General features: G+C 45.1%; 3 protein-coding genes across 3 annotated transcripts; 2 read left to right on the forward strand and 1 right to left on the reverse strand.

The window, feature by feature from the left end:
- Positions 1-397: 397 nt before the first annotated feature.
- LOC141435560 (uncharacterized) lies at positions 398-3290 on the forward strand (the record flags this gene model as incomplete). The annotated part of the gene is given in 4 exon segments (XM_074098278.1): positions 398-557; positions 1054-1228; positions 1565-2965; positions 3177-3290. Coding segments are annotated over 4 exon segments (1710 nt in total). The 3' UTR covers positions 3205-3290.
- Positions 3291-6780: 3490 nt separating this feature from the next.
- Oscillin (glucosamine-6-phosphate isomerase Oscillin) lies at positions 6781-17442 on the forward strand. Its single transcript, XM_074098654.1, has 6 exons — positions 6781-7020; positions 9613-9856; positions 10415-10597; positions 11774-11958; positions 13073-13246; positions 14578-17442. The coding sequence occupies exons 2-6, from the start codon at positions 9631-9633 to the stop codon at positions 14644-14646; spliced, it is 837 nt and encodes a 278-aa protein (XP_073954755.1). The 5' UTR covers positions 6781-7020; positions 9613-9630; the 3' UTR covers positions 14647-17442.
- RfC4 (replication factor C subunit RfC4) lies at positions 17415-23628 on the reverse strand. Its single transcript, XM_074098653.1, has 5 exons — positions 23142-23628; positions 22642-22863; positions 20407-20514; positions 19655-19783; positions 17415-19113 (listed from the first exon to the last, which is right to left on the reverse strand). The coding sequence occupies exons 1-5, from the start codon at positions 23502-23504 to the stop codon at positions 18886-18888; spliced, it is 1050 nt and encodes a 349-aa protein (XP_073954754.1). The 5' UTR covers positions 23505-23628; the 3' UTR covers positions 17415-18885.
- Between the last annotated feature and the right edge of the window lie 520 nt (positions 23629-24148).

A 24148-nucleotide genomic window follows, 5' to 3' on the forward strand; every position in this document is an offset into this window, starting at 1 on the left:
GCGAACCATTGAGAATGACCTGCATTAACGAGAACTAGGTAGGTATGTCTGCCCCACGAGCTGCGCCCGCGACGACCTGCTGCTGCACGTGGTCGCCCCCCCCCCCCCCCCCCCGTGCTGTAATGATGTATGAAATCTCATTACGATACAGCCGTGTTCATAATAGAATCCAATGTCGTAATGCTGGTCATTACCTATGGTTTTTGAACGCATAATTGAGGATTTACTATATGGGTGTAGATAAAATTATTTACGTTAACTCTCGTGGGACTACCTATACTCGATTGAAAAGAGTGATTGAGCGAAGACACTACGGCGTTCGCTTAAAATCGTTAGCCAAGGACGCAATTTTTTCAAGTACTTGAATTCCTGTTAGTAAAGTGATGTCGATTTGCAGAGCGGGCTGGGTGTGGAGCTGGACAAGGTGTGCGCGGAGTCCGTCCAGGACCTGATGGCCACCATCGCCAAGCTGGACTCCAACGGGGTGCAGGTGCTGCCCGAGCACCAGCCGCCCGCCGCCGAGCCCGTCGTGCACTCCTCCACAGACGAGCGCCACGGTACACAGACAGACACACACACACACACACACACAGGACAGGACCTGATGCAAGACGGGGTACAAGTAAACACTGATACAAACATAAAACACATCACACTATCCAAAAGAAAAACACGCGTACATGCGGGCCGTGGCTGTCAAGAGAATGCGTCGCTACGGTTATTGATGCCCACTGCAAGACAAGACAGTCTGTCTTATCTTGTTTTACGTGTTTGAATTGGTTGGGATAGTCGTAAGGGGTACTCAGTATTAATTACGGCAACAGGTAAACGGTTTAAATAATCATCGAATATTTATTTGTATAATCACTTTAAAAATAAGTAACTTAATTAAAATAAAATAAAAATTTGAAGGTCGCCGTACGACAAACTTATTTTTGTGTCGCCATTTTTGCTTATGTCTAATGTTGTGTGTAGATAATGGTACGGAACCCTTCGTGCGCGAGTCCGACTCGCACTTGTCCGGTTTATAAATGAGTTTTAACCGTCCTCCAGCAGGCAAGCGGCTGGCGACGGGCGGGCCGGCGGCGGGCGGCGCGGCGGCGGCCGGCGACCCCAACGAGGACTGGTGCGCCGTCTGCATGGACGGCGGGGAGCTCATGTGCTGCGACAAGTGCCCCAAGGTCTTCCACCAGTACTGCCACATACCCACCATCGAGAAGCTGCCCGAGTGAGTACCGCCACTCCGCCACGCCACCCGCTCATGAGCACGACGGTCCGTCTGTACAGTCTTGGCACAAGGGCTATGGACGGAAAGGACTAAACTGACGCCATACCTCAAATCGGCATAGATGACACCGATGAAAAGGGCTATTTTGGCCTTTTACTGCTGATCGTATGTCTTCTCCATAAACTTCTTCAACGTTTGCAATGCTGATAGAATACTGGGTCACTATTAGACAATTTTCGTGGTTTCTCCACGTTCGGCAAGACGAAGGAGCCGTTGACTTTGATTCAGCAGGTTGGTAGCTTTTTACGAAGTCTATAAGCGCTAATCATGTTCCAGGGAGACTGAGACATGGCAGTGCCTGCTGTGCGTGAACTTCGCGGAGCTGCCGCCGGAGGTGCGGCCGCCAGGCGCCAGCGGCGTGTCGGCGCGCGAACAGAAACTGATGGAGCGCGTCACCCTCGAGCTGTACTGCCAGTACGAGCCCTCGCTGGCCTTCCGCGAGCCCGTGCCGCCCGGCAACACTCAGTACCACAGCACGGTGCGTCACACTCCCAGCAGCTGGCGGAGCGCGTCACGCGACCAGCTGTACTGCCAGTACGAGCCCTCGCTGGCCTTCCGCGAGCCCGTGCCGCCCGGCAACACTCAGTACCACAGCACGGTGCGTCACACTCCCAGCAGCTGGCGGAGCGCGTCACGCGACCAGCTGTACTGCCAGTACGAGCCCTCGCTGGCCTTCCGCGAGCCCGTGCCGCCCGGCAACACTCAGTACCACAGCACGGTGCGTCACACTCCCAGCAGCTGGCGGAGCGCGTCACGCGACCAGCTGTACTGCCAGTACGAGCCCTCGCTGGCCTTCCGCGAGCCCGTGCCGCCCGGCAACACTCAGTACCACAGCACGGTGCGTCACACTCCCAGCAGCTGGCGGAGCGCGTCACGCGACCAGCTGTACTGCCAGTACGAGCCCTCGCTGGCCTTCCGCGAGCCCGTGCCGCCCGGCAACACTCAGTACCACAGCACGGTGCGTCACACTCCAGCAGCTGGCGGAGCGCGTCACGCGACCAGCTGTACTGCCAGGACGAGCCCTCGCTGGCCTTCCGCGAGCCCGTGCCGCCCGGCAACACTCAGTACCACAGCACGGTGCGTCACACTCCCAGCAGCTGGCGGAGCGCGTCACGCGACCAGCTGTACTGCCAGTACGAGCCCTCGCTGGCCTTCCGCGAGCCCGTGCCGCCCGGCAACACTCAGTACCACAGCACGGTGCGTCACACTCCCAGCAGCTGGCGGAGCGCGTCACGCGACCAGCTGTACTGCCAGTACGAGCCCTCGCTGGCCTTCCGCGAGCCCGTGCCGCCCGGCAACACTCAGTACCACAGCACGGTGCGTCACACTCCCAGCAGCTGGCGGAGCGCGTCACGCGACCAGCTGTACTGCCAGTACGAGCCCTCGCTGGCCTTCCGCGAGCCCGTGCCGCCCGGCAACACTCAGTACCACAGCACGGTGCGTCACACTCCCAGCAGCTGGCGGAGCGCGTCACGCGACCAGCTGTACTGCCAGTACGAGCCCTCGCTGGCCTTCCGCGAGCCCGTGCCGCCCGGCAACACTCAGTACCACAGCACGGTGCGTCACACTCCCAGCAGCTGGCGGAGCGCGTCACGCGACCAGCTGTACTGCCAGGACGAGCCCTCGCTGGCCTTCCGCGAGCCCGTGCCGCCCGGCAACACTCAGTACCACAGCACGGTGCGTCACACTCCCAGCAGCTGGCGGAGCGCGTCACGCGACCAGCTGTACTGCCAGTACGAGCCCTCGCTGGCCTTCCGCGACCAATCATAGATTGACCTAAGAAACCAGGGGTTCCACTTTCCAAGGGGAAATGTAACATCGACAAAATCGTCTCACTTAATTTATGAATGAGCATCTTGTAAAGCTACTGTAACGTGTGTGTGCGCAGATCCAGCGTCCGATGTGCCTGGACATGATCCGCATGCGGCTGCAGCCGCGCGCGCCGGCGCGCTACACGCACGTGGCGCAGTTCGTGGCCGACGTGCGCCTGCTCTTCCGGAACGCCGCGCAGTTCAACCCGGTATGTCACCCTACCCCACCATACCATACCATACCGAGAGCCTACCATTTTACCCTATTCCCAAAACCTATTACAAAATAACAGTTGTTTCAAACGACCTTATGCTTAAAAGACCCGTTCCGATCCGTATGTCAAAACACCCATTTCTCGTAGCATCCATTGCAATTCTTATTCATTGCATTGCAAATTAATCCAAATTTATTTTGGTTGCATCAAGTATTGAAACTACATACTATTAGTCGTGCTGCTGTAAAAAACGGTTCGTTTGAAATTAAGTCTTTACCCGACTACGGTTTAGCACACGGATATCAAGCTCAACACATTTTTTAAGAAAAATATTGTGAGAACCGTCGTGAGTAATACGCGACTATTTGTAGTATTTGTACAAATTTTAATTCAAATAGTTTGCTTATATTGTCGTTCAGAATTAGAAACAGACGATCGGTTTTCATTTTCGTTCCCATAGAAATCCGACGAGTTCCGTGAGACATTAACATTATGGTTGTACTGTAACCGCGTGTGTTGTCGCAGCCGGAGTCCCAGATCTACAAGGACGCGGTGCGGCTCGAGGAGTTCTTCGACGCGCAGCTCGCCAAGTGGCTGCCCGAATACGCCTTCTGGAGCGGCGAGGGCGAGCCGCCCGCCAAGCGCGCGCGCGCAGACTGACCCGCGCCCCCCGCGCACCCCGCGCCACCCGCGCCCTACCTGCCGCACTAGCGCCGCCACTACTTGACACTACAAAGTTTTTGAACCGGGGCAAAAGTGAAGGCGTCCTTGCTTAGCATTGAACTTTGTAATGGATAAGGCTTTACAACATTCAATTTGACGCTCGGAGTGTATGCCCCGGTTCATCCCACTCCCCCCCAGATCTGGCCCTGGTTGACGCCAGCAACAAGTTTTATGACCTGACAAAACGCGATGACCATCTTTGTATGATTGATAACTAAGCTACGAGCCCTGACAGTCCGGAGTCCAGCAGAAGAATGTACACAGGCCAGAAAGATTTTACTGAACTGTGAAGTCACAATCACAATTAGCCGACCCGATTAATTATTTATTTATTTCAAAAGTAATAAAAAATAATCTTACAATTAATTGAAATACGGCTAAAGTATTTTGTTAGAACCACCCAATAGGTAGACGGTGCTTCTACAGCTCACTCGGTCTAACGGGGGACTATAAATGCATCGGCGACTCGGCGCGCCCTGGACGTAGATGAACAGTTTCATTCAACAAGAGCCCTGGTCATCATAAACGCGACAGGCGACAACTGACTTTGACAATTCGAAATTCATTGCTGGTTTGAAAAGTTCCGTGTTAAACCGGACTTCATATTTGCTATGAAAGTAAGACCGTGTCACGTGTAGAAAATAAAAATACAAGCTACAAAAAGGCTTATAAGGCTAGGAAATAATTACAAGAAATGCATGTGAATAAATTGTAATAACGATGAATTGAGAAATTTTGTGTAATTTGAAAAACAGTGGACAAATACAACGTCACAATGTTTTACTATAAAATAGGATTCAGGAATCGATTTAATATTAAATTCACACAAAGCATCCCTGTACTTATTTGAAGAAATACGTTTATAAAAACAACCAATCATCAATTTAAAACATTAAGAAATGGGACATCGATCACGGTGGTTCGCGAGGACGAGACGGGTCCGACTCGTGTTTGCGGAGCTTCGATTGTGTTGAGTTGAGACAGCTCGACGCATTCACGCCAAATATGGACAGTATTGTGTGACGCAATGTTTAGTGTTTATTAAGGACCACATCTGACACGCCAAAACAGAATCAATTAGTAAACAATTAATGTACCTTATCTAGACTCCGACCGGGTGTGGAACTGTACACTTCAATGTCGAAAACGTAGGATGGAATACCTTTTTGTAATAAAGTGTATTCTTAAGGAATCTTTGTATTCTCGTTTACCTTTAAAATTACTGTAAGTGAAAAAAAAAACATTTAGAAAATTTCTAGTATTCTACATTTTTGTCATTAACACGTTCCTTGCGTTCGTGGTAGCGATAGAGTAGGTAGGCACATAGCCTAGTAACTAGGCCCTAGTTGTATCACTCTTTTCCCGTGCGAGCTACTGCCTTTGTACATAGCATTAGAAGTAGTTATATTTTATAAAAAATATTTTTAATAAATAATTAATGTTTTCTATGTGCAAGTAAATCTGTTAGATTTAATGGAAGATTTTACATGTGATTGCTCCGCTTACCATGGAAATGGTATAACCTGTTCGAGTAAGAGGAAAGGCGTAAGTCCAAATCTGTGCAACATCAGCAGCCGCGCGCTGGCGCATGACTTCCAGTTGTTTTGTATAACTTATTTGAACTAAGGATCTGAATGTTACGGAGATACTCTGCTCGGTTTGTGTTGTTGGATGCGGGTCTATTGCTCTATTGTTAAGTAGATGTTTTGTTGCGGCGGTCTGTGAGCCCGCTCCCTGCGACGCGCGGAGGCGGGGGCGGGGCGGGGGCGGGTTGCGGAGCGCCGGTAGTTGTATATCTTGGTTGATTCCTACTAGATGTCCAATATTTTTACAAAACTTACAGTATCATAACTTACTAGGTGTTTTATTGCTACTTATTATTCTTTATGTCAAAAAATGAAAGGTAACTCGTCGTCAAGATGTATTTATTTCCTAGCTGTACACATTTCTTTTAAGTAACATGAGACAATAGCTTAGATGTATTTTTTTATGATTTTAATGTTAAGGAAGATGGTCATTGTACGATATCACAAAGCACGCCTTATGTTCCGTTAGATGTGGCCACTCTACTTTCTCAGATCAACTCTAGTTGGACTGAGACACAACATAGTTGTACATTGCATCTAGCAAGAGATTTATCTTTAAAACTGAGAGGTAGTGTTGCTACATCTGACAGCAACAAGACAAGCGCTCTCTGTCAAAACCACTAGGTTGTGGAACATTTTATAAAATTGAAAAACTTTGAATTAACGTTAATTATCAGAAGAGCGAATTTCAAGCTATCACCACACCGTGAGCGCGAAAGCATCGTCCGCGTGGTCGCAGCTTTATGTTAGTGAAATAATTGTATGTTGGAGATACTCTACCGAGAGCAGGCTGTCGCGGAGTTTTGATTAATCTCTTATGTATGACGTATGAACATTATCAAATTAGAAATAAATGCCATTTATTGGACATAATGCGTATTATTTGCTTGACCCAAACTTCGAATAGTTCAATTTTTAATCGAATTATTGTAGAAATATCAGATTGAATTAAAACCCAAAAATATAGAAATAACTACCGTTTAACATGGTTCAACTTTTTAAACTCCAGCCATCAACATTATCAATCTATTCTAGCGATGCACATGGCAACACCCACGCACTGAATTACATAATGTTCTCCGCAGTACCATCGCAATCATTTGACACTTGCAAAACATTCTAACCTTCAAACCAACGAAATTACGTTAGCAACTTCAGTTTGGGAATTCAACTATCGATTGCATTCGAGTTCGTTCGAGTGACAGTTGACTTGGCGACGTTATCATATCAGTTTGCTTGCGCTGTCACACAGAAACAACCTATATCGACGACGTTCGCCTTTTGTTATTGTTAAGTAAACAATTTTTTAGTAATTCAATACCAGTAATCAAGCGAGGACAGAGAAGCGCGGCTGCAGTAGCGGAGTCGCGGCGGGCGGTGCCAGACGTGTTTACAAGGTGAGTGACCTCCTTTAAAGGTTGTTGACCTGCCGAAAATATTCGACGTTTCATTACAATAACGTTATCGTTAGTAAATAAATAATTGATTACTTTATAATGCATGTTCAGATCATTATCGTTTTATACGTACATGAAAAAAATAACTATATCCTATTTTCGGTCTATGTACAATTGTACAGTCGCCATCATATACATCAGAGCTATCGTAGAGGTACAAAAATATCGGAACACGTGATACGTGTTCATATATTTTTTAACACCTATATAACTCCGACGTTGCTGATGGCGACTGTATGTACACAATAGGTAATCATTCATTTAAGTTTTATAATATTGGGATCCTGAAGCCTGAATGTCTCGATTTGTCTTGTTTTTGGAATGGGTTTTAAATGTCAACCGGTTTTATTTGCGGTTTTGTTGCGTGCAGGCCGGCTGGACCGACTAAATGTTGCATGTTGTTAGCTTAATATTTTAAAATGAATTAGCCAGACCTTGAGGCTGACTTATTGTACTTAATATAGACTAGAGAACTGTAGGGAAAAAGTTAGTAGATTATAATAATGCTTCCACAGTGGTTTATAATCTGAGTAGGTACCTATAAGTTATTTTTTAAAGCCAGCTTAGCTTTGCAGGTGGTAGGACCTTGTGCAAGGTCCTCCTGGATTTCTACCACCATCTTGCTTGCTAATCCTGCCGTGAAGCAGCAGTGCTTGCACTGTTATGATTTGGTGTGGAGAGTAAGGCAGCCGGTGAAATGACTGGCACTTGAGGTATCCCATCTTAGGCCTCTAGGTTAGCAACGCATCTGCAATACCCCTGGTGTTGCAGATGTTTATGGGCGGTGGTGATCTCTTACCATCAGGAGACCCACTTGCTTGTTTGCCATCCAGTCAAATAAAAATAAAAAGAGAATAATTTCTACAAAAAAGGGACTTAATGGACAGTGAACTGATCCTTTTAGGACTATTTTGTAATGACTATTTGTATTTTGAATGCTAAGGGATATTTAATTATTTATTGGGTCAATGAATTTACTGCTGGTGAATCCTTCATGCTCCATTCATTCTGTTTGTTCAAAATAAAGAATTTGAATGAAATACATACTTACCTATATTTTTGTCATGAATTTTTCAGTAACTAGGTAATTTAGCAAATGCAATCTGGTAAGAAATAATATGGAAATATCTAGTTCAATGAGTTATTTAGAGACTAGAATGTAGATTTCATCTTAATACCTAAGTATACCTATATTTATTGTTATCAACATAACAGCATTAGGTACAGTAACAACCAATGTGGTGTAAAATTCAAAATACTAAAGATGAAAACTAGGTATTAAGTATTTTTTATCATACAAGGGGTTAACAAACAAACTATCCAAGCTCCTTGGAGTTGCGACACTGATACAAAGTTATCTATTAAATAATCTGTCACTGCACTTAAGTGAATGATCATTATTGATCATTATTGATCAAAAGAGGTGACATTGCGGGATGCCGCGACTGGACCGCGATTGCGCTGCGCTGTCGCAACGCGCCGCTATCACGGGCTCACGGCCGATGTTATTGCTTGACAAGTATTTAGGGCAATGACTGCTTATCAGTGATGGTCTTACTTTTGGCTGTTTTTCTGTGGCATCTATTTCGCAGTTTGTATTTCAATTTCGGTTTTACGGGAAACCGTAAAAAGTAAAAATTTGGAATTGAAATAAAAATACAAAAAGATTCCAAAAAACAATGTAATTGAATGATCATATTGATCAAAAAGAGCTGACATTGTGGGATGCCGCGACTGGACCGCGATAGCGCTGATTATGCGTGTCGCAACCGCCGCTATAACCAGCTCACGGCCGATGTTATTGCTTGACAAGTATTTAGGGCAATGACTGCTTATCAGTAGGTATTTATTCCTCAACTTGATTGGCTACCAGACCCTGTGTAAGGCTGTTTCGCAAGAAGCTGGCTCTCCTTGCACTTTCAATATCAGCCAAATAAGTGGTCTACCAATTTTTAAACAAGTTCCTATCAAATGAATATGTCGCTAAAGTCGAACTTTCAAGTTGACAGACACGTCTATTGGCATTATTGTTTTGTGACATGCAAACGATTATCAACTTTCGGGTGGTAGACCACATATTTGGCTGATGGTACCATCTTGACAAATAACACAATTTAAGAGTAATACAATAATTTCTATAAAGTGTGATGTAAAATTCCATGCCTCGCATGAAAGAACTTAATGAGTTCCTGATGTTGCGTGGCACTATATTTATGCTAGATATGCAGTTGATTATTAGTGTTCACCACCAGTTCCAGACATTTAAAAGTTTCCACATAATTTTTTTAATCAAATAAATCAATATTTTTTTTTATAATCATGCATAAAAAATAAAAAGTACATAGATTACAAAGTGAATAATTGTTTCCACTGTTGCTATTTCATTTTCTCGCAATCTAAGTGAAAAACAGAGTTTAAAACTCGAGCATTAAACCCATTTTACCCAAGACGTTCATATAACCACCCGAGCCGGTACGGCGAGGCTCGTTTTATGCTCTTGTTGTACAATCTACTATTAATGGTCGGTTGCAGCATCTAGATCCAGTGATCATGCGTCTGATAATCCTGGAGGACGCGGGCGTGGTGGCGGACTGGGCGGCGCGCTTCGTGCTGCAGCGTATCACGGAGTTCGCGCCGGGCCCCGGGAGACACTTCGTGCTGGGGCTGCCCACGGGCGGCACGCCGCTCGGCATGTACCGCCGCCTCATCGACTTCTACAAGGAGGGACGGCTCTCCTTCAAATACGTCACTACTTTCAACATGGATGAGTATGTCGGTTAGTATCACCACTGATGTGGAGCGACTCCTAGCGCCATCTAGTGAGCAAATATAGAAACTTCAAATCCTATATCGCGCCATCGAAGATTCTGAATTCGGACGCTTATACACAACTTCCGACGCTCTTCCTTTGGGCATTGGTCTCCAGGCATAACGTCTTCCTGGACAGAAACTCTATTGTAACCTTTCCCCCTACTAACTACCATAGTTTAAACTGAACTGTTAGAAACTATAGTTTGAACTGAGCTCAACTACTTAAGACATAAAGGCAAAAGCAAATAAAGATTATGATTATTATGACATTTACAACGAAATCAGTTAAAATAATCAAATATAAAAGTACATTGAATCGACATCACGTTAGAGAAAAAACTAAAATTACGACAAATTCTCTTGATCTTTTCAAGGAAACCAGGCTTTTTTTCCGGACTATTAAACGATTCATCTGGTAGCCATACTCTCGACACATATCTCTGACAATGTACCAATGTGTGTATAAGTTCCCCTAGGGCCTAGGGCATTGTCTGACAGAAGCATGATGATGGGCATTGGGCAGGGTTACCGCGCGACCACCCCGAGTCGTACCACTACTACATGTGGAACGAGTTCTTCAAGCACGTGGACATCGAGCCCGGCAACGCGCACGTGCTGGACGGCAACGCGGCCGACCTCGTGGCCGAGTGCCGCCGCTTCGAGGACCTCATCGCGCAAGCGGGCGGCGTGCATCTCTTCATTGGAGGTAACATTAGAGAGAGAGAGAGAGAAACATTTATTTACACATATTCGATACACATAAAAATACATTAGATGGATACAAAAATAATACCATCGAATAGTATAAAGTGGACCCCACTCAGCATACTGTTACGGCAAGCCGCAACGCTGTTTTTCAGTGGGACCCATTACCTACCACGACCACAAATCTACCTATACTGACTATGAACAACGTGCAACTCACACTTTAAAATCGGTATAATATTGGTATAGCATAGCGACTCCTAGCGCCATCTACTGAGTAAATAAATATAGAAACTTCAACATCGCGCATCGATGATTCTCAACTCGATGCATAACATCTGCATGGAGATAGATCGTTTTTGGTTACACAGATTTTGGTTTACTTAGTGTGTTTTAATGAAATTTTACCATTTAACATTAATTTTTATTTTTAATTTTATAGCACTAACGTAGGTAATAAAACAATTGTTTGTTGCTAACACAATATGAACTAATATAATTATTATTATTAATATTCGCATGTTCAATCTTTCAACTAAAACTGGTACTAATTTGATAATTCAAATTTGACCGTTGTTGTTGCCTATACCAACGCCGTATAGGTACTAGTAACTAACCCAGTGTATCATTGACCGGTGCGTGGCACGTGGCACGTGGCAGGTATCGGGCCGGACGGGCACATCGCGTTCAACGAGCCGGGCTCGTCGCTGGTGTCGCGCAACTAACCCAGTGTATCATTGACCGGTGCGTGGCACGTGGCAGGTATCGGGCCGGACGGGCACATCGCGTTCAACGAGCCGGGCTCGTCGCTGGTGTCGCGCAACTAACCCAGTGTATCATTGACCGGTGCGTGGCACGTGGCAGGTATCGGGCCGGACGGGCACATCGCGTTCAACGAGCCGGGCTCGTCGCTGGTGTCGCGCAACTAACCCAGTGTATCATTGACCGGTGCGTGGCACGTGGCAGGTATCGGGCCGGACGGGCACATCGCGTTCAACGAGCCGGGCTCGTCGCTGGTGTCGCGCAACTAACCCAGTGTATCATTGACCGGTGCGTGGCACGTGGCAGGTATCGGGCCGGACGGGCACATCGCGTTCAACGAGCCGGGCTCGTCGCTGGTGTCGCGCAACTAACCCAGTGTATCATTGACCGGTGCGTGGCACGTGGCACGTGGCAGGTATCGGGCCGGACGGGCACATCGCGTTCAACGAGCCGGGCTCGTCGCTGGTGTCGCGCACGCGCGTCAAGACGCTCGCCTACGACACGCTGGAGGCCAACAAGCGCTTCTTCGGACACGACATCAGCAAGGTGCCGCGGCAGGCCCTCACCGTCGGCGTCGGCACCGTCATGGACGCTAAGGAGGTACCCCTTTACAAAAACCTAGGCTCTCCATCGATACCCCACACTTTGGGTGGGATGAGTAAAAAAATATCCCCATTTTACTTCAAGTGGGGCTGACCTTGAGTTTTTTTTTTCCAAAATTTTATTTCGCCATCATTAGCTGAGATCCTGTAATTGGCTATGTGTCACTATTTTCATAATCATATTGATTTATAAGCTGTTGGTTCTCCTTTAAATAAATAAATAAATAAATAACAGTCCCTGAGCTAAACCGCGGACGAACGGTGGACATGGCGAAATTATAGGGGTTCTTTAAAGGACCGCGCGGAACTCTAAAAATAGCTGTAAAAGCTTTACTTTTCAAAATATTTCAAGTTTTAGACTTGGCATTAAAAAAAGTAAGTTGAGGGAGGGAAATTGTCTTTTTTAGGGTTCCGGAGCCAAAATGGCAAAAACGGAACCCTTATAGTTTCGCCATGTCTGTCTGTCTGTCTGACCGTCTGTCTGTCCATCCGCGGCTTTGCTCAGTGACTATCAATGCTAGAAAGCTGTTATTTTGCACGGATATAATATATGTAAACTATGCCGACAAAATGGTACAATAAAAAAATCTAAAAAAATTTTTTTCAGCGTACCTCCTAATTCCTATAGACGTAAAGTGGGGTGATTTTTTTTCTCATCCAACCCTATAGTGTGGGGTATCGTTGGATCGATTTTTCGATTCAGTGGTTTGTTTGCGAAATATTCAACTATAAAGTGCAAATTTTCATGAAAATCGAGCTCCCCCCCTCTAAAATCTAAACCGGTGGGTGGAAAATTTTTAAAAAATTCAGGATGGTAGAAAGAGAAAGTATTTCAAACTTTCAAAAAAAACTATAACGGCTAAGTTTGCTTGAGAATTATTAGTAGTTTAAGAGTAAATAGCAGCCTAAGGTATAAAGTATACCTAAACTTGGAAGATTCCGTATAAATAAAATACGAAATCCTTAGAAAAATATTACTTATGTTTTTCGTAATGGCTACGGAACCCTATTTTGGGCGTGAACTAAGCCATTTTTAGAATACCTAAAATGAGTTATTTTGGAAGGTAGGTACCTGGTTTATCAGTGTCGTAGTGATTGTCGGTCGATCGCAGGTGATGATCCTGATAACGGGCGTGCACAAGGCGCTGGCGCTGTCCCGCGCCGTGGAGGAGGGCGTCAACCACATGTGGACGGTGTCGGCCTTCCAGCAGCACCCGCAGGCGCTCTTCATCTGCGACGAGGACGCCACGCTCGAGCTGCGCGTCAAGACTGTCAAGTACTTCAAGGTACGAGTGAGATGAGAACACGCGCTCCGTGCCTTCACTGTGCCCGCTGCCTGGTGGGTTTGTCTAAAAACCAGCTGGTCTAACTAGCAAGTGGTCTAAAAACACCCCAAATTACTATAGACTATAGTCAGTGTCAGTTCGTCCATTTCCTGGCTCGTCAATTTTACTTATGTAGGTACCAAACGACGGAGCTCCGCGTTGCGGAGCTCTCAGCCCGCGTGGCTGAGGCGTTTTGCGCCTTAACGCAGTTCTAACCTAACCTAACCTATGTTTTTTCAAGTTTTCGATACAACTGACTATGACGAATAAACCGATTTCTTAGCAACCGCTTGCTGCTTGCGTCAGCTGCTTTTTAGACGAAGTGATAGTAACCCTCGGAGGAGCCCGTACCTATATAATAATTAATTTCCGGGTACTCAGCATCGACTACCGGGCAACTGGCACGTCTGAAAACGCATGCACACACTGACACCTCTAATATAACCAAGTCGTTTTATCGGGCGGGACTTAATCTTAATCGTTACTGTATTGATTTTCAACTCATGCTTGACTTCATAACACCATGCACGGGGCGCATGGAATACAGTATTTGACACTATAATAATTCTAAGACGCGGCCCTAAGACCGCAATGAACAGACTGCGTTTTCGCCGCTCCCCTACCCGCTAGCGTCAAGTCCAAGCCTTAGGGCTTTAATAAAAACCATTGTAATTTTAACTAACAATGACGTCACAGTTCAGTGTTACGATACAACTAATTGTAGGTAATGCATGTAGAGGTGTGCGTGTGCGGTGGGAGGAGACCGAATGCATGGGGAGCACTCAGACCTCACCGGCCACAACTGGTTCCTCCTCAACGGATTTAACTTCTTTTTACTTAAATAACATCAAGAAATCTGTGCGAGCAAGGAATGCTTGACAAAACATTTAATTAATTCTCAAAATAATGCTAAATCTACAAGCATGCCGTTGGCTAGGAGATAAGCGTCAACATGTGCAATCACAGATATGAGCAATAAAGTAATGTAACCCGACACAAGAGGGTTCAAAATACAATCCCAAAAGCCAAGTCGGATAGCGTTGATAGGTACTTCCCATTCGTTCCATAGCATTATCAAGTCACGGAAATATTTAATTTCGTTTTTTTTTTATGATCCAGCACAATAATCTTTAAGCTTTATCCTAGATTGCATAGAACGGTGGGAGGTAACTAACTACTTGTGGACCTCATGGTCGGCTTATTTCCTCGCCGGGCGCCGGGCGAACACTAGCAAAGAGCCCGGTTTTCGCTGGCACATGTTCCGTGAGGTCTGAGTGTGCGTGTGTGTGTAGGCGCTGAGCGACGAGCACCAGAAGATGATCGCTGAGGTGCCCGTGGCCGCGCAGCGCGTCTTGCACTGACGCGTGACGTGTGACGCGTGACGCGAGACGCGGGGCGCCGTGACGCGTGACGCGGAGACGCGCCGCCGCCGCACAGAAGGGACCACACCGACTACATTCATTACTAAGATACTCGAATCGTCTCCACCAGAGATGTGCGTGGAATGTGTTTTTCATGAACGGTTACCTAATGATTCGCCGACTATTTTTAAGAAGATTATTGATTGGCAGACAACGTTTCGCTGAGTAACGGTACGCCGATGTATTGTTTCGCAGACTAACGTTTCGTAACTCAACCTTTAGCAGACTATTTACTTGGCATATGAGTCAGTAAGCCGAACAACTATTTACAGAAATTCGTTTAGCCTATTAATCACTACACATTTGCACATTTGGTCGAACAAAATTTCGCTTTTGTAACGGTTGAACTATTATTCAGTGCGCATATCAACTTTTCGCATCTTTTCGTTTCGCGTGGGGAATGGCATTCAATACCGCGAATATGTGTGGATTACACTATGGCGTTATTGGCATTTTTCCACGCCGTGCTGACCGCGCATTCTTTATGATTTTCTTATGTACCCTCACAAGTTTTAAACATATAACGGAAGTAATAAACGTATTTTTGACCATCATTTGTATTTATTTTGTATTGGAGTCTAAACAAACAATGTCGCGATGCTAGCAGTTCGGTTCTGGCACTTCGCCGGCCGCTGCCGCGGCACGCTCGCTTCGCTCGCTCGGCTCGTGCGTTGTTGGTCGCAATTCTACCTAACACTCCTCCTCGCTGACGCTCGTCGTCGCACCTAACTTAATTTTGATAAAAGCTAGTATAATTATATAGTCAACTCAGTAAAATCCTACCTGTCGTTTGGCCGATTTTATCTACGCAGATTACGAAACAAAAATCGACTGAACATTAAATCTACTTAACAATATGAATGCCATATCATAACTCTGCTTATTGTGTCTTGACGAACAGTTGCTCGGTTTGTTGAAACAATTATGAAACAAACAATCTACTAAACGTAAATCTGCTTATCGCTATTCTTCCTGCCGACTACTCGGCGAAACGAATAATAGGCGTAACGAAATTATACTAAACGTTGCTCAGTCAAAAGAAAAATCTGCCAATAGTTGTCTGCGAAACGAAAATCTGCGTAATGAAACTCGGCGAAACGACAGGTCACCGTCATGAACCAATAGAAACGCTTCATCTAGCTCGCCTCGCTCAGCTGTTCTCAAAAGAGATGTCCTGTGCGAGGATACATAAATGAAGCATTTCTATTGGTTAATGAAAAACACATTCCTCGCACATCTCTGGTGGAAACGTAGCCTAAAGCCCAGTTTAGACCTGCCAGAAAGATCGTGCAGTTGCATTACATTTCGAGGCTGTTGATGGAACGAAATTTATGTGGGCAATCGAGCGCCGTCGTGTAAAGCAACTTGCACGATTTTTCGTGTTGGTCTAAACTGCGCTTAACGGCGGTATCAGACTGTTCATTCAAATGAATTTTCACTCGAGTGAATGCTTCATTTTTCTGGACTGACAAGAAAGAACATTCACCTGTTATTATGCCTGTTATTTTCTTTCGATACGTCGTCGACCGAAGTTTATTCGGAGTCGAACTCGGATGAACCGTCCAATACCACCTTAACTAGTAGAAAGAGGGGACCTAGCCGTATACTACGAAGTTCGAAAGCCAATCGTGCCGTCTCGCTCACGTTTGTATTATTTCATACGAGAGTGAGCATGACGAATTTCGGAGGAGCCATGATATTTTTAAATTCCCAGAATGTAGTAACAAATTAATTGCAATCACTATTATAGACACTAATGCTCGTCCTTCCAGGTGCTAGTTTCTAAGTCAAAATGTTTAAGAGAATTTATTTACAAATGACCGGTTATATACTGAGGGTGCTTTGATGGAATCTCAAAATTGTCACAAAGGCTCGCAAGAAAGGTAAAATAAAATAAGCGAGCGGAAAATGTTTATCATGATGCAGTTATAGTTATTTGTGTCACAAGGGAGCAATATGGTGTATTTACGGCGAGGGCGTACATTGAATCCAGAATGTAGTGAAGGATTCTACAATTGAATCCTGAGCGTAGCGAGGGATTCTAAAGTAGAATCCTGAGCGTAATGAGGGATTCAAGTGTTAACGCCCAAGATGAAAATAATTTTGCTCCCGAGTGGCTCATACAACTTTTCACACCGAGCATTAAGGAACTTGAAAAAAATCTAAATATTATTAAAGAACAACCAGCATAAGAAAATGGCGTGGCTTTACAATTATCGACTTCAAAAATAGCATTTGCAATAAAACACTTAGAAAAGCTTTGAACAGAAAAGTTGCACTTTGCTCCCTCTCGTCAGGGAGGAAAAGTTACTTTTCTGAAGGAGAGGTGTGAAAATGTTTATTATAGTTTTGATACAACCTGAGGGTCCTGAAGCTAAAATGTATTATAAATACGAAGTAAAGGTGTTGTACCAAAACTGAACATCAAGTAAGGGTAAAAAAAATACCTAAATCTACTAGGTACTTATTTATATTTAATGTTGTGTATCAAAAGCAAATGTACTAGCGTGGTCGCGCTTACAGAGTCTCATGGACGTGCACAACAAACTGATCGAGGATACGCGATGAGCCCCTCCCCCCTCCAGAGGGGTGAGCACCCCCTCTCCCTCCCCTCTGCGCGCGCGCCGGACTGAACGCTTACTCGTAACGTAAGGGATTTATAATTTTATACATTCATGTTATGTTTATGATAAATGTAAAAGAATAAGTTTTAATAAATATGTATATTTTGACAAATTGTTTTATTTAACAGTTCAAAAATATTGATTGAATGACCAGCACAGATGCTGTTTTTAAGCTGGAATCCAGTTGGAATGATGTGGCATTTAAAACTTAACAAATTAAATACAAGGCGCAATGTTCTTGTTTTTAATCATGAAGAAGTCTTCATACATGTTTCACTTCACAGGCGTTAGCGTGTTATCATTTCTTGATTCAGAAATCACTTTGGACTGTCTAACTTAATTTAACAAGTAGGTATAATACGAGTACACACTACACTTACACATGTTATGTTATGTTTACTTACAGTAGGTATTACAGTATACTTTTACATTTTTTCTGCTAATTAACCCTGTACACATACGCAAGTACTCATAGAGCACATTCTTAGAACCTTAAAACCTATAAACACTCGAGTCGGAGCTACATCACAGCTGTGGCAGTCGTCCACTGTAGACATGGGTAATTAATCTCAACTCCGCGAAGTGATCTGACTCACTAGATCCAGCTCCGGTGTCGGTACCGAATCCGCTTATTGAATCCGACTCCTTTATTGACTCCGGTTCTTTCGAGCGATTATTAATTTATCTATGGCCGATGCGGCCCGGCTCGGTTCGGTATTGGTTCGGTAGGTACCAAGGTCAAGGTACTGAACTGAGGTACCGATTCGTTTCGTCCTTTTAATGTTGAAAAATTCTAAAATGTGTATTTTTTAAAGAACTATGAGCTACTTAAGAACCTACTAGTTTTCTGTTTGACTATTTGAAGCTTGAAAACAGTGTTAAATATGCGTCGCCCGCTCCGGTCATATTATATTGTGTTTTAATTCTATCTCATTTCTTTCCAATATAACCGAGCGAGAAGTCCGTCCGAGTACCGACGTAGGTACCGGCTCACTCAGCGCCCGACCTAACGTAATAAGATCCGATCCGATCCGAGCCGAGAGTGAAAGCGGAGCGAGTGAGTGTGACGGCGATCACGAGCCGCTCGATCCGGCCGGAGCTGGTCGGAGTTAGTAACTCCGGAGTCGATAAGATTTGAAAGGAGTCATTAAGGGATTCGGATCCGCTTGAGGATCTGACTCTTTTGAATCTTCACCGGATTTACCCATCTCTAGTCCACTGCACCCCCCACACTAGTCTGACGTTTAGAACCTTTACATAATAGGCCACGCCCTGCCACCGGTACATCACCAATACGCGCCACGGTCCAAGCTGATTTACCAAATTGCGTGAAGAACAGATAACTTCTGGGAGCTAAGGTTCTCGAGCGGCGACCACGAACCGGAAAACGCCCGGCAGATGACGAGAGTTGCAGGCGAGCGGACGCCTTTCATTGTGGCATCAGGGGAAGTCTTTTTTATCAGGAGACGTGTTCCGGCTGACAATACTGCATCATAAACCTCTGTATGCGATGGGTCATCGTGGAGCGGGGGCCTCGTTGCGGTTCTCGTGATGGTCACCAGTCGGTGTCGCCCCCGGCGGCCACGCGGCAGAGGCGCGCCAGCAGGCCGGCCAGCTGCAGCGGCGCGCCCAGCCCGTCGGCGACGCGCATGTGCGTCAGGCCCACCTCCCGGATGAAGGCCAGCCGCAGCGGCTCGGGCGCGTCCAGCGTCTTGCACACGCGGAAGATGTTGCTCACGATGTCTTCCGCCGCGTACCCCAGCTTGCACAGCTTGGCTATCACCTGCGGATTATACCAATACCTTACTACTGCACAATCGAGATAACTGAATCGCGCAACAAGATATACTTTATGGAATGACAGAATGACATTGGCAGTGAAAAGGTTTCACCCTGGTACTGTTTCTTTCTGCAATCAATGTCCACTTTTCTGTCTCTTTTGTATTAGCAGTTTTCCGTCGACACGACGCCGCGCCGCGCCGGGCCGCACCGGGTGCGGCGCGGCGCGAACTTTCGCATTTGTAATCAAACTAATACTATAAAGTGAACGTTTGTGAGTGTGTTACTCCTTACTGCTAAAACAACTAAACGAATTAAATCCCGCTAGACTAGAAGACTTGAAATCTGGCACAGGCACGGCACAGGTGTGTTTTATACAAAGTTAATCAAGACCACCATTTGATTTTTGTATATTTTGGGAAATTCCTTAGTACATTTTTGAGATAACAGAATTTTAATTCAACTGCTAGATTGAATGGTTTACGCGCGCCAAGCCGCGACGAAACACTAGTGTAGTATAGGGCTCGTAACTCGTAACTCGTAACCTTGTAAGCGTCGTGTATGTCCTTGCGCGCGCAGGCCTCCAGCATCCCGCGCACGAGCTGCGGGTGCGGCTCGTCGCACACCTTGAACACGTGCTCCGGGGACACGTGCGAGAAGCCCTGCGCCGTCGCCTGACAAGTGACAACACGACAATAACGTTAGCACAGAATCACATTCGGAATACAAGTTTTTTTTCTGTTCACTGAAGTTGTGTTGTTATCCAACCCCAACCTATATGATATATCCCAATTTTAAATCGATCCGACCACTAGAATCAAGTCAAATTTGACTACAGTCATACTCACATACTGGGACAGGTACAAAGAATAAATAAAAGAAATAGAAATGTCATGCGATCTAAAATCTTTGCATCTGCCTGCACTTGACTGACACTTTTTATAAAGGTCTACCTGAATACAAAAAAACCGGCCAAGAGCGTGTCGGAACTGTCGGACACGCCCAAAATAGGGTTCCGTAGCCATTACGAAAAAATTAAGTAATATTACAGCTTTCTAGCATTGATAGTCCCTGAGAAAAGCCGCGGACGGACAGACAGACATACAGACATGGGGAAACTATAAGGGTTCCGTTTTTGCCATTTTGGCTACAGAACCCTAAAAAGCAGAAAATAAATTGCCTTTTGCAATTTTTGTCACTAAGGAAAGTGTGGTCCATGGACTAGCTTTCACTACTTTTGGTAGACATCAGAGCAATCAGGATGGTCTCAGCGCGGCCCGTAGCCCGTAGCCCGTACCTGCAGGTTGTTAAGCGCGGCCCGCAGGTCGCCCTGCGCCGTGAACACGACCGCGCTCACGCCCTCCTCCGTGTACGACAGCTGTTCCTTCTCGCACACCTCGATCACCTGACAGACATACATGGCACTTTATATTGACCAACTCTATAATGTTACTTCTGGCTGATGCAATTTTTTGCTAGAACAAAATATGTAACAGTAACATGCCAAAAACTTTACGATAACACAGAATACTTAGTGGCTGTTTCACCATCCATTGATTAGTGTTAACTGGCGGTTAGGTGTGATGCCGTCTCTATTTGTTTTTGTTCGAATAGGCGGAGACGGCATTACATTTAACCGTCGGTTAACGCTAATCAATGGATGGTGAAACAGCCCCTTAATCTTTTCAACTTCTGTTAATTCTCAAGAACGCAAAGAAAGTACCAGAAAAATAAATATGTTGGAGAATGCCACTCAGATCTACTACATCAGGGCGCGACATTTGCTCTGCCACGAAATTATGCACATTTCGTGTTTCAGAATTATTCTTGTTTGATTGTGCCAGCCTCCCCCCCCCCCAGGGATTTACTTGTGTGAGCGTTTCAAGTGCCGTCAGGTCAAAGTAGTTCAATCCCCCATGAGCACGGATTGTAATAATAATAATAAATTTCTTCATTTAGGCATTTTTTTTTTTAAATCCATACAATTTAATACAATTAAAATTAAAATACAATTAAAATGATAAAAATAACATGCATTTAAAATTACAATTAAAATAAAATTACATTACATGTCATTACACGCGCAGCATCGAAATTTTATTGCCAAAGTAGCATGTCGCACTCACTACCTTAACAATAGTGTTTACCGACTCGCTCACTCTCGCAACAAAAGACCAGTGTCTTTTTCTTATGACCGCGTAAAAGTCGTCTACCCTATTCACGGCGAACGACGAGCTACAGCGCCACGGTAGCTGCAGTATAGCACGAAACGCATTATTATACTGCACTCTGAGTCTACTGAAGATTTTTGGTGTAACGATACCACAAGTGGCTCGTATAGAACGCCTGACAGTAAGCCCCGAATAAAGATATTTTGACTGAGTAATAAGGATTGAGGACTTAGTACATTTTTGGGTGGAGTGTGTATTGACTAAGGATAGCCATGAGAGGTATTTGAGTGATTTGGACCTGTTCAATGGTGCAGTGAATATTATTTTGAGTTGTCGGGTATCGGAAGATACAGTATGAATTTACAGGTTCATCAAGCACTCCTTTGCAGCCAGATAATCTGGACATCGCAATAGGAGTGTTTGATGAATGTGGCCATCGACTCTTTCAATGAGGCTGGCATAGTCACACAGATTCACTAAAGCCTTAAAAAAAAAAGAAAAAAAAGAATTATTCTTTACTAGAGTTTACCCGTGGCTTTGCATGCTTAAGCTACCTATTCAGTCTGATAGTTACAATTGAAATTTCAGGATTTTACAAAATTCCCCTGGGAATTCCCAGTATTTAGAGTGTGGTCTTCATTGAGGTTGTGTTAAGAACAACTGTCCTAAATTTCATTACTTAAAACCCAGCGGTTGAAATTTCAAGATTTTATCCCTATCCTGTGGGAATATCGGGAGAAAAGTAGTTTTCAGAATCAACTTCAACTTTTTTGTTTTTGGCATCCGGTCGCTTTAGGTTAGCAACCCCTACTGCCAATGACTCCTGACAGCAGTTAAAGTGTATATAATATATTGTTTGACCAGTTTTTTTAAAAAACAGTTTCTAAACGTTGGATGCCGTGCAGTGCTTGTTGCGTACCTAAAATAGACATACACAGACATTGGGACAATACAAAACATTAAGACAATACAGGTTAGTTTTCAGAATCTGAAGTCTAAATTTAAATTCAGTATTATTTTGAGTTGATACACACTTGATCTATCAATAATGATATATTACGACAATGAGGAACTTACACTGCCCAACTGGTAAGTGCAGAACATGCAACTGAGGAGTTTTGGCTGGGGAGGGAAAGTTCTCAATTGCAAGTCAAAAATTTATCAGTTTAGAGTTTAGGAGATATTGATACCTCAAACTAACTTTTTGGCGTTTTTGTGTTTTCACTTTAATTGGCAATAGAGACCAAGATAATAAAATGGGCAAGAAAAGAAGTAGTTTGAAAAAAAAAATAATTACATATATTATAGATAAATCTTCTTATTAAATATTTAATTAAAAAAAATAAAAAAATTAAAAATACCTTGGCCAGTATCTGTGCATCGGAGAGCTTGGAGTAGCGCAGCACGGCGCAGCGGGACTGGATGGGCTCGATGATCTTCTCGGAGGTGTTGGCGGCCAGCGCAAAGCGCGTGCTGCTGGAGTACAGCTCCATGGTGCGCCGCAGCGCCTGCTGCGCGCCCTCTGTCATGCTGTCCGCCTCGTCCAGGATCACTATCTTGTGGCGCCCCGCTGGCAGCGTCACCTGCGTGCAGCAACACATTTATTTCCAAGCCTGATTCAGCCAGGTAGAGAATCTCTAAGCATGTCATTGTTATTATTTTTTGGGCACCTTTTTATTCAAAACTAACTGTTACCTGCGGCTTTGCCTCCATTCCAGTCTTTTTTTCCATTCCAAAATTACCTAAAAAAGTTGTTGGTCTAAACTACTAAACAAAATACTGGAAAAAACCCGTACAAGAACAAGATGGGATGTAAGTCTCGAAAAGGTCCCTAAGATTAGGCGTAGGTGCAATGTGTAACCTTCTGCTGCGCAAACATCTTGATCTTGTTGCGCACGACGTCGATGCCGCGGTCGTTGGAGGCGTTGAGCTCGAGCACGGCGTCGCGGTAGGACGCGCCCAGCAGCGCGCGCGCCAGGCACAGGATAGTGGTGGTCTTGCCCACGCCGGGCGGGCCCGCGATGATGATGTTGGGCGCGTTGCCGCTGCGCGCGAACACCGCCAGGCGCGCCACCGTGTCCTCGTTGCCCACGATGTCGCTGAACACCTGAGGCCGGTACTTCTCGATCCACGGCAAGTGCCCGCCCGCTTTGACCGCGCTCGACTTCGAAGGCTTCGGCGCGGGCTCGTCCACCTCCATTATGGTTACCTCATCATCACTCATTTTTAAGAACAATTTAAAATCAAACTCGTAAATACTACAGTTATCGTTACAATAATAAAACCGACCGCACCATACGCGCGTTTTCTTCAAAATCTGACACTACACTGACAGTGACATTTCTAGGCCGCAGGCAGCCCTTTGCCGCGGCCACATGAAATCCCTCGACGCCTCGACCTCGACGCTCGTTTCCAGCAAGGCTACTACGAAACTCGTACGTACTCGAAGTTCGTGTCGTGCGGTCCCTCTCGCTCTCGTATCAAACATGAAGTGTCAGAGGGACCGCACGACACGAACTTCGAGTTTCGGAGTAGCCCAGCAGTGTCAAATCTGGTCACGTGACATTATAGCGATAAAGCTGAAAATTTTAAGCTTTATCGCCTAAAAAAAAAAACCTTCAATTTCGGCAAAAACACTGTTATTTTTTTCATTCACTCCAATTTTATTTTACTTGTACCACTGCCACAACGTGGCCACAACTGCTACTAAATGAGATTAAGAAATCAGCTTCCGAAACAAGATCATTCCTGCAAGCAGCCATCTTGTTGCTGCTGCTCGACGCTACTTTTTTTGAGTCGCGGGAAATTTAAAATCACGTGACCAGATTAATCGCTGCAAACCATGTCTGTGCTGCAAACGAGCGACGA

The sequence above is a fragment of the Choristoneura fumiferana genome, chromosome 15, assembly GCF_025370935.1.
Source record: "Choristoneura fumiferana chromosome 15, NRCan_CFum_1, whole genome shotgun sequence".
Classification (NCBI taxonomy): Eukaryota; Metazoa; Arthropoda; class Insecta; order Lepidoptera; family Tortricidae; genus Choristoneura; species Choristoneura fumiferana.

Excerpts from the sequence above, each read along its gene's own strand:
- Oscillin (XM_074098654.1), top strand. The coding sequence starts at position 9,631 with ATGCGTCTGATAATCCTGGAGGACGCGGGCGTGGTGGCGGACTGGGCG. Across the intron at positions 11,959-13,072 it reads CCGTCATGGACGCTAAGGAG|GTGATGATCCTGATAACGGG; the intron begins GTACCCCTTTAC and ends GGTCGATCGCAG. Across the intron at positions 13,247-14,577 it reads AGACTGTCAAGTACTTCAAG|GCGCTGAGCGACGAGCACCA; the intron begins GTACGAGTGAGA and ends GTGTGTGTGTAG.
- RfC4 (XM_074098653.1), bottom strand. The coding sequence starts at position 23,504 with ATGAGTGATGATGAGGTAACCATAATGGAGGTGGACGAGCCCGCGCCG. Across the intron at positions 22,864-23,141 it reads AGATGTTTGCGCAGCAGAAG|GTGACGCTGCCAGCGGGGCG; the intron begins GTTACACATTGC and ends TGCTGCACGCAG. Across the intron at positions 20,515-22,641 it reads ATGCACAGATACTGGCCAAG|GTGATCGAGGTGTGCGAGAA; the intron begins GTATTTTTAATT and ends TATGTCTGTCAG.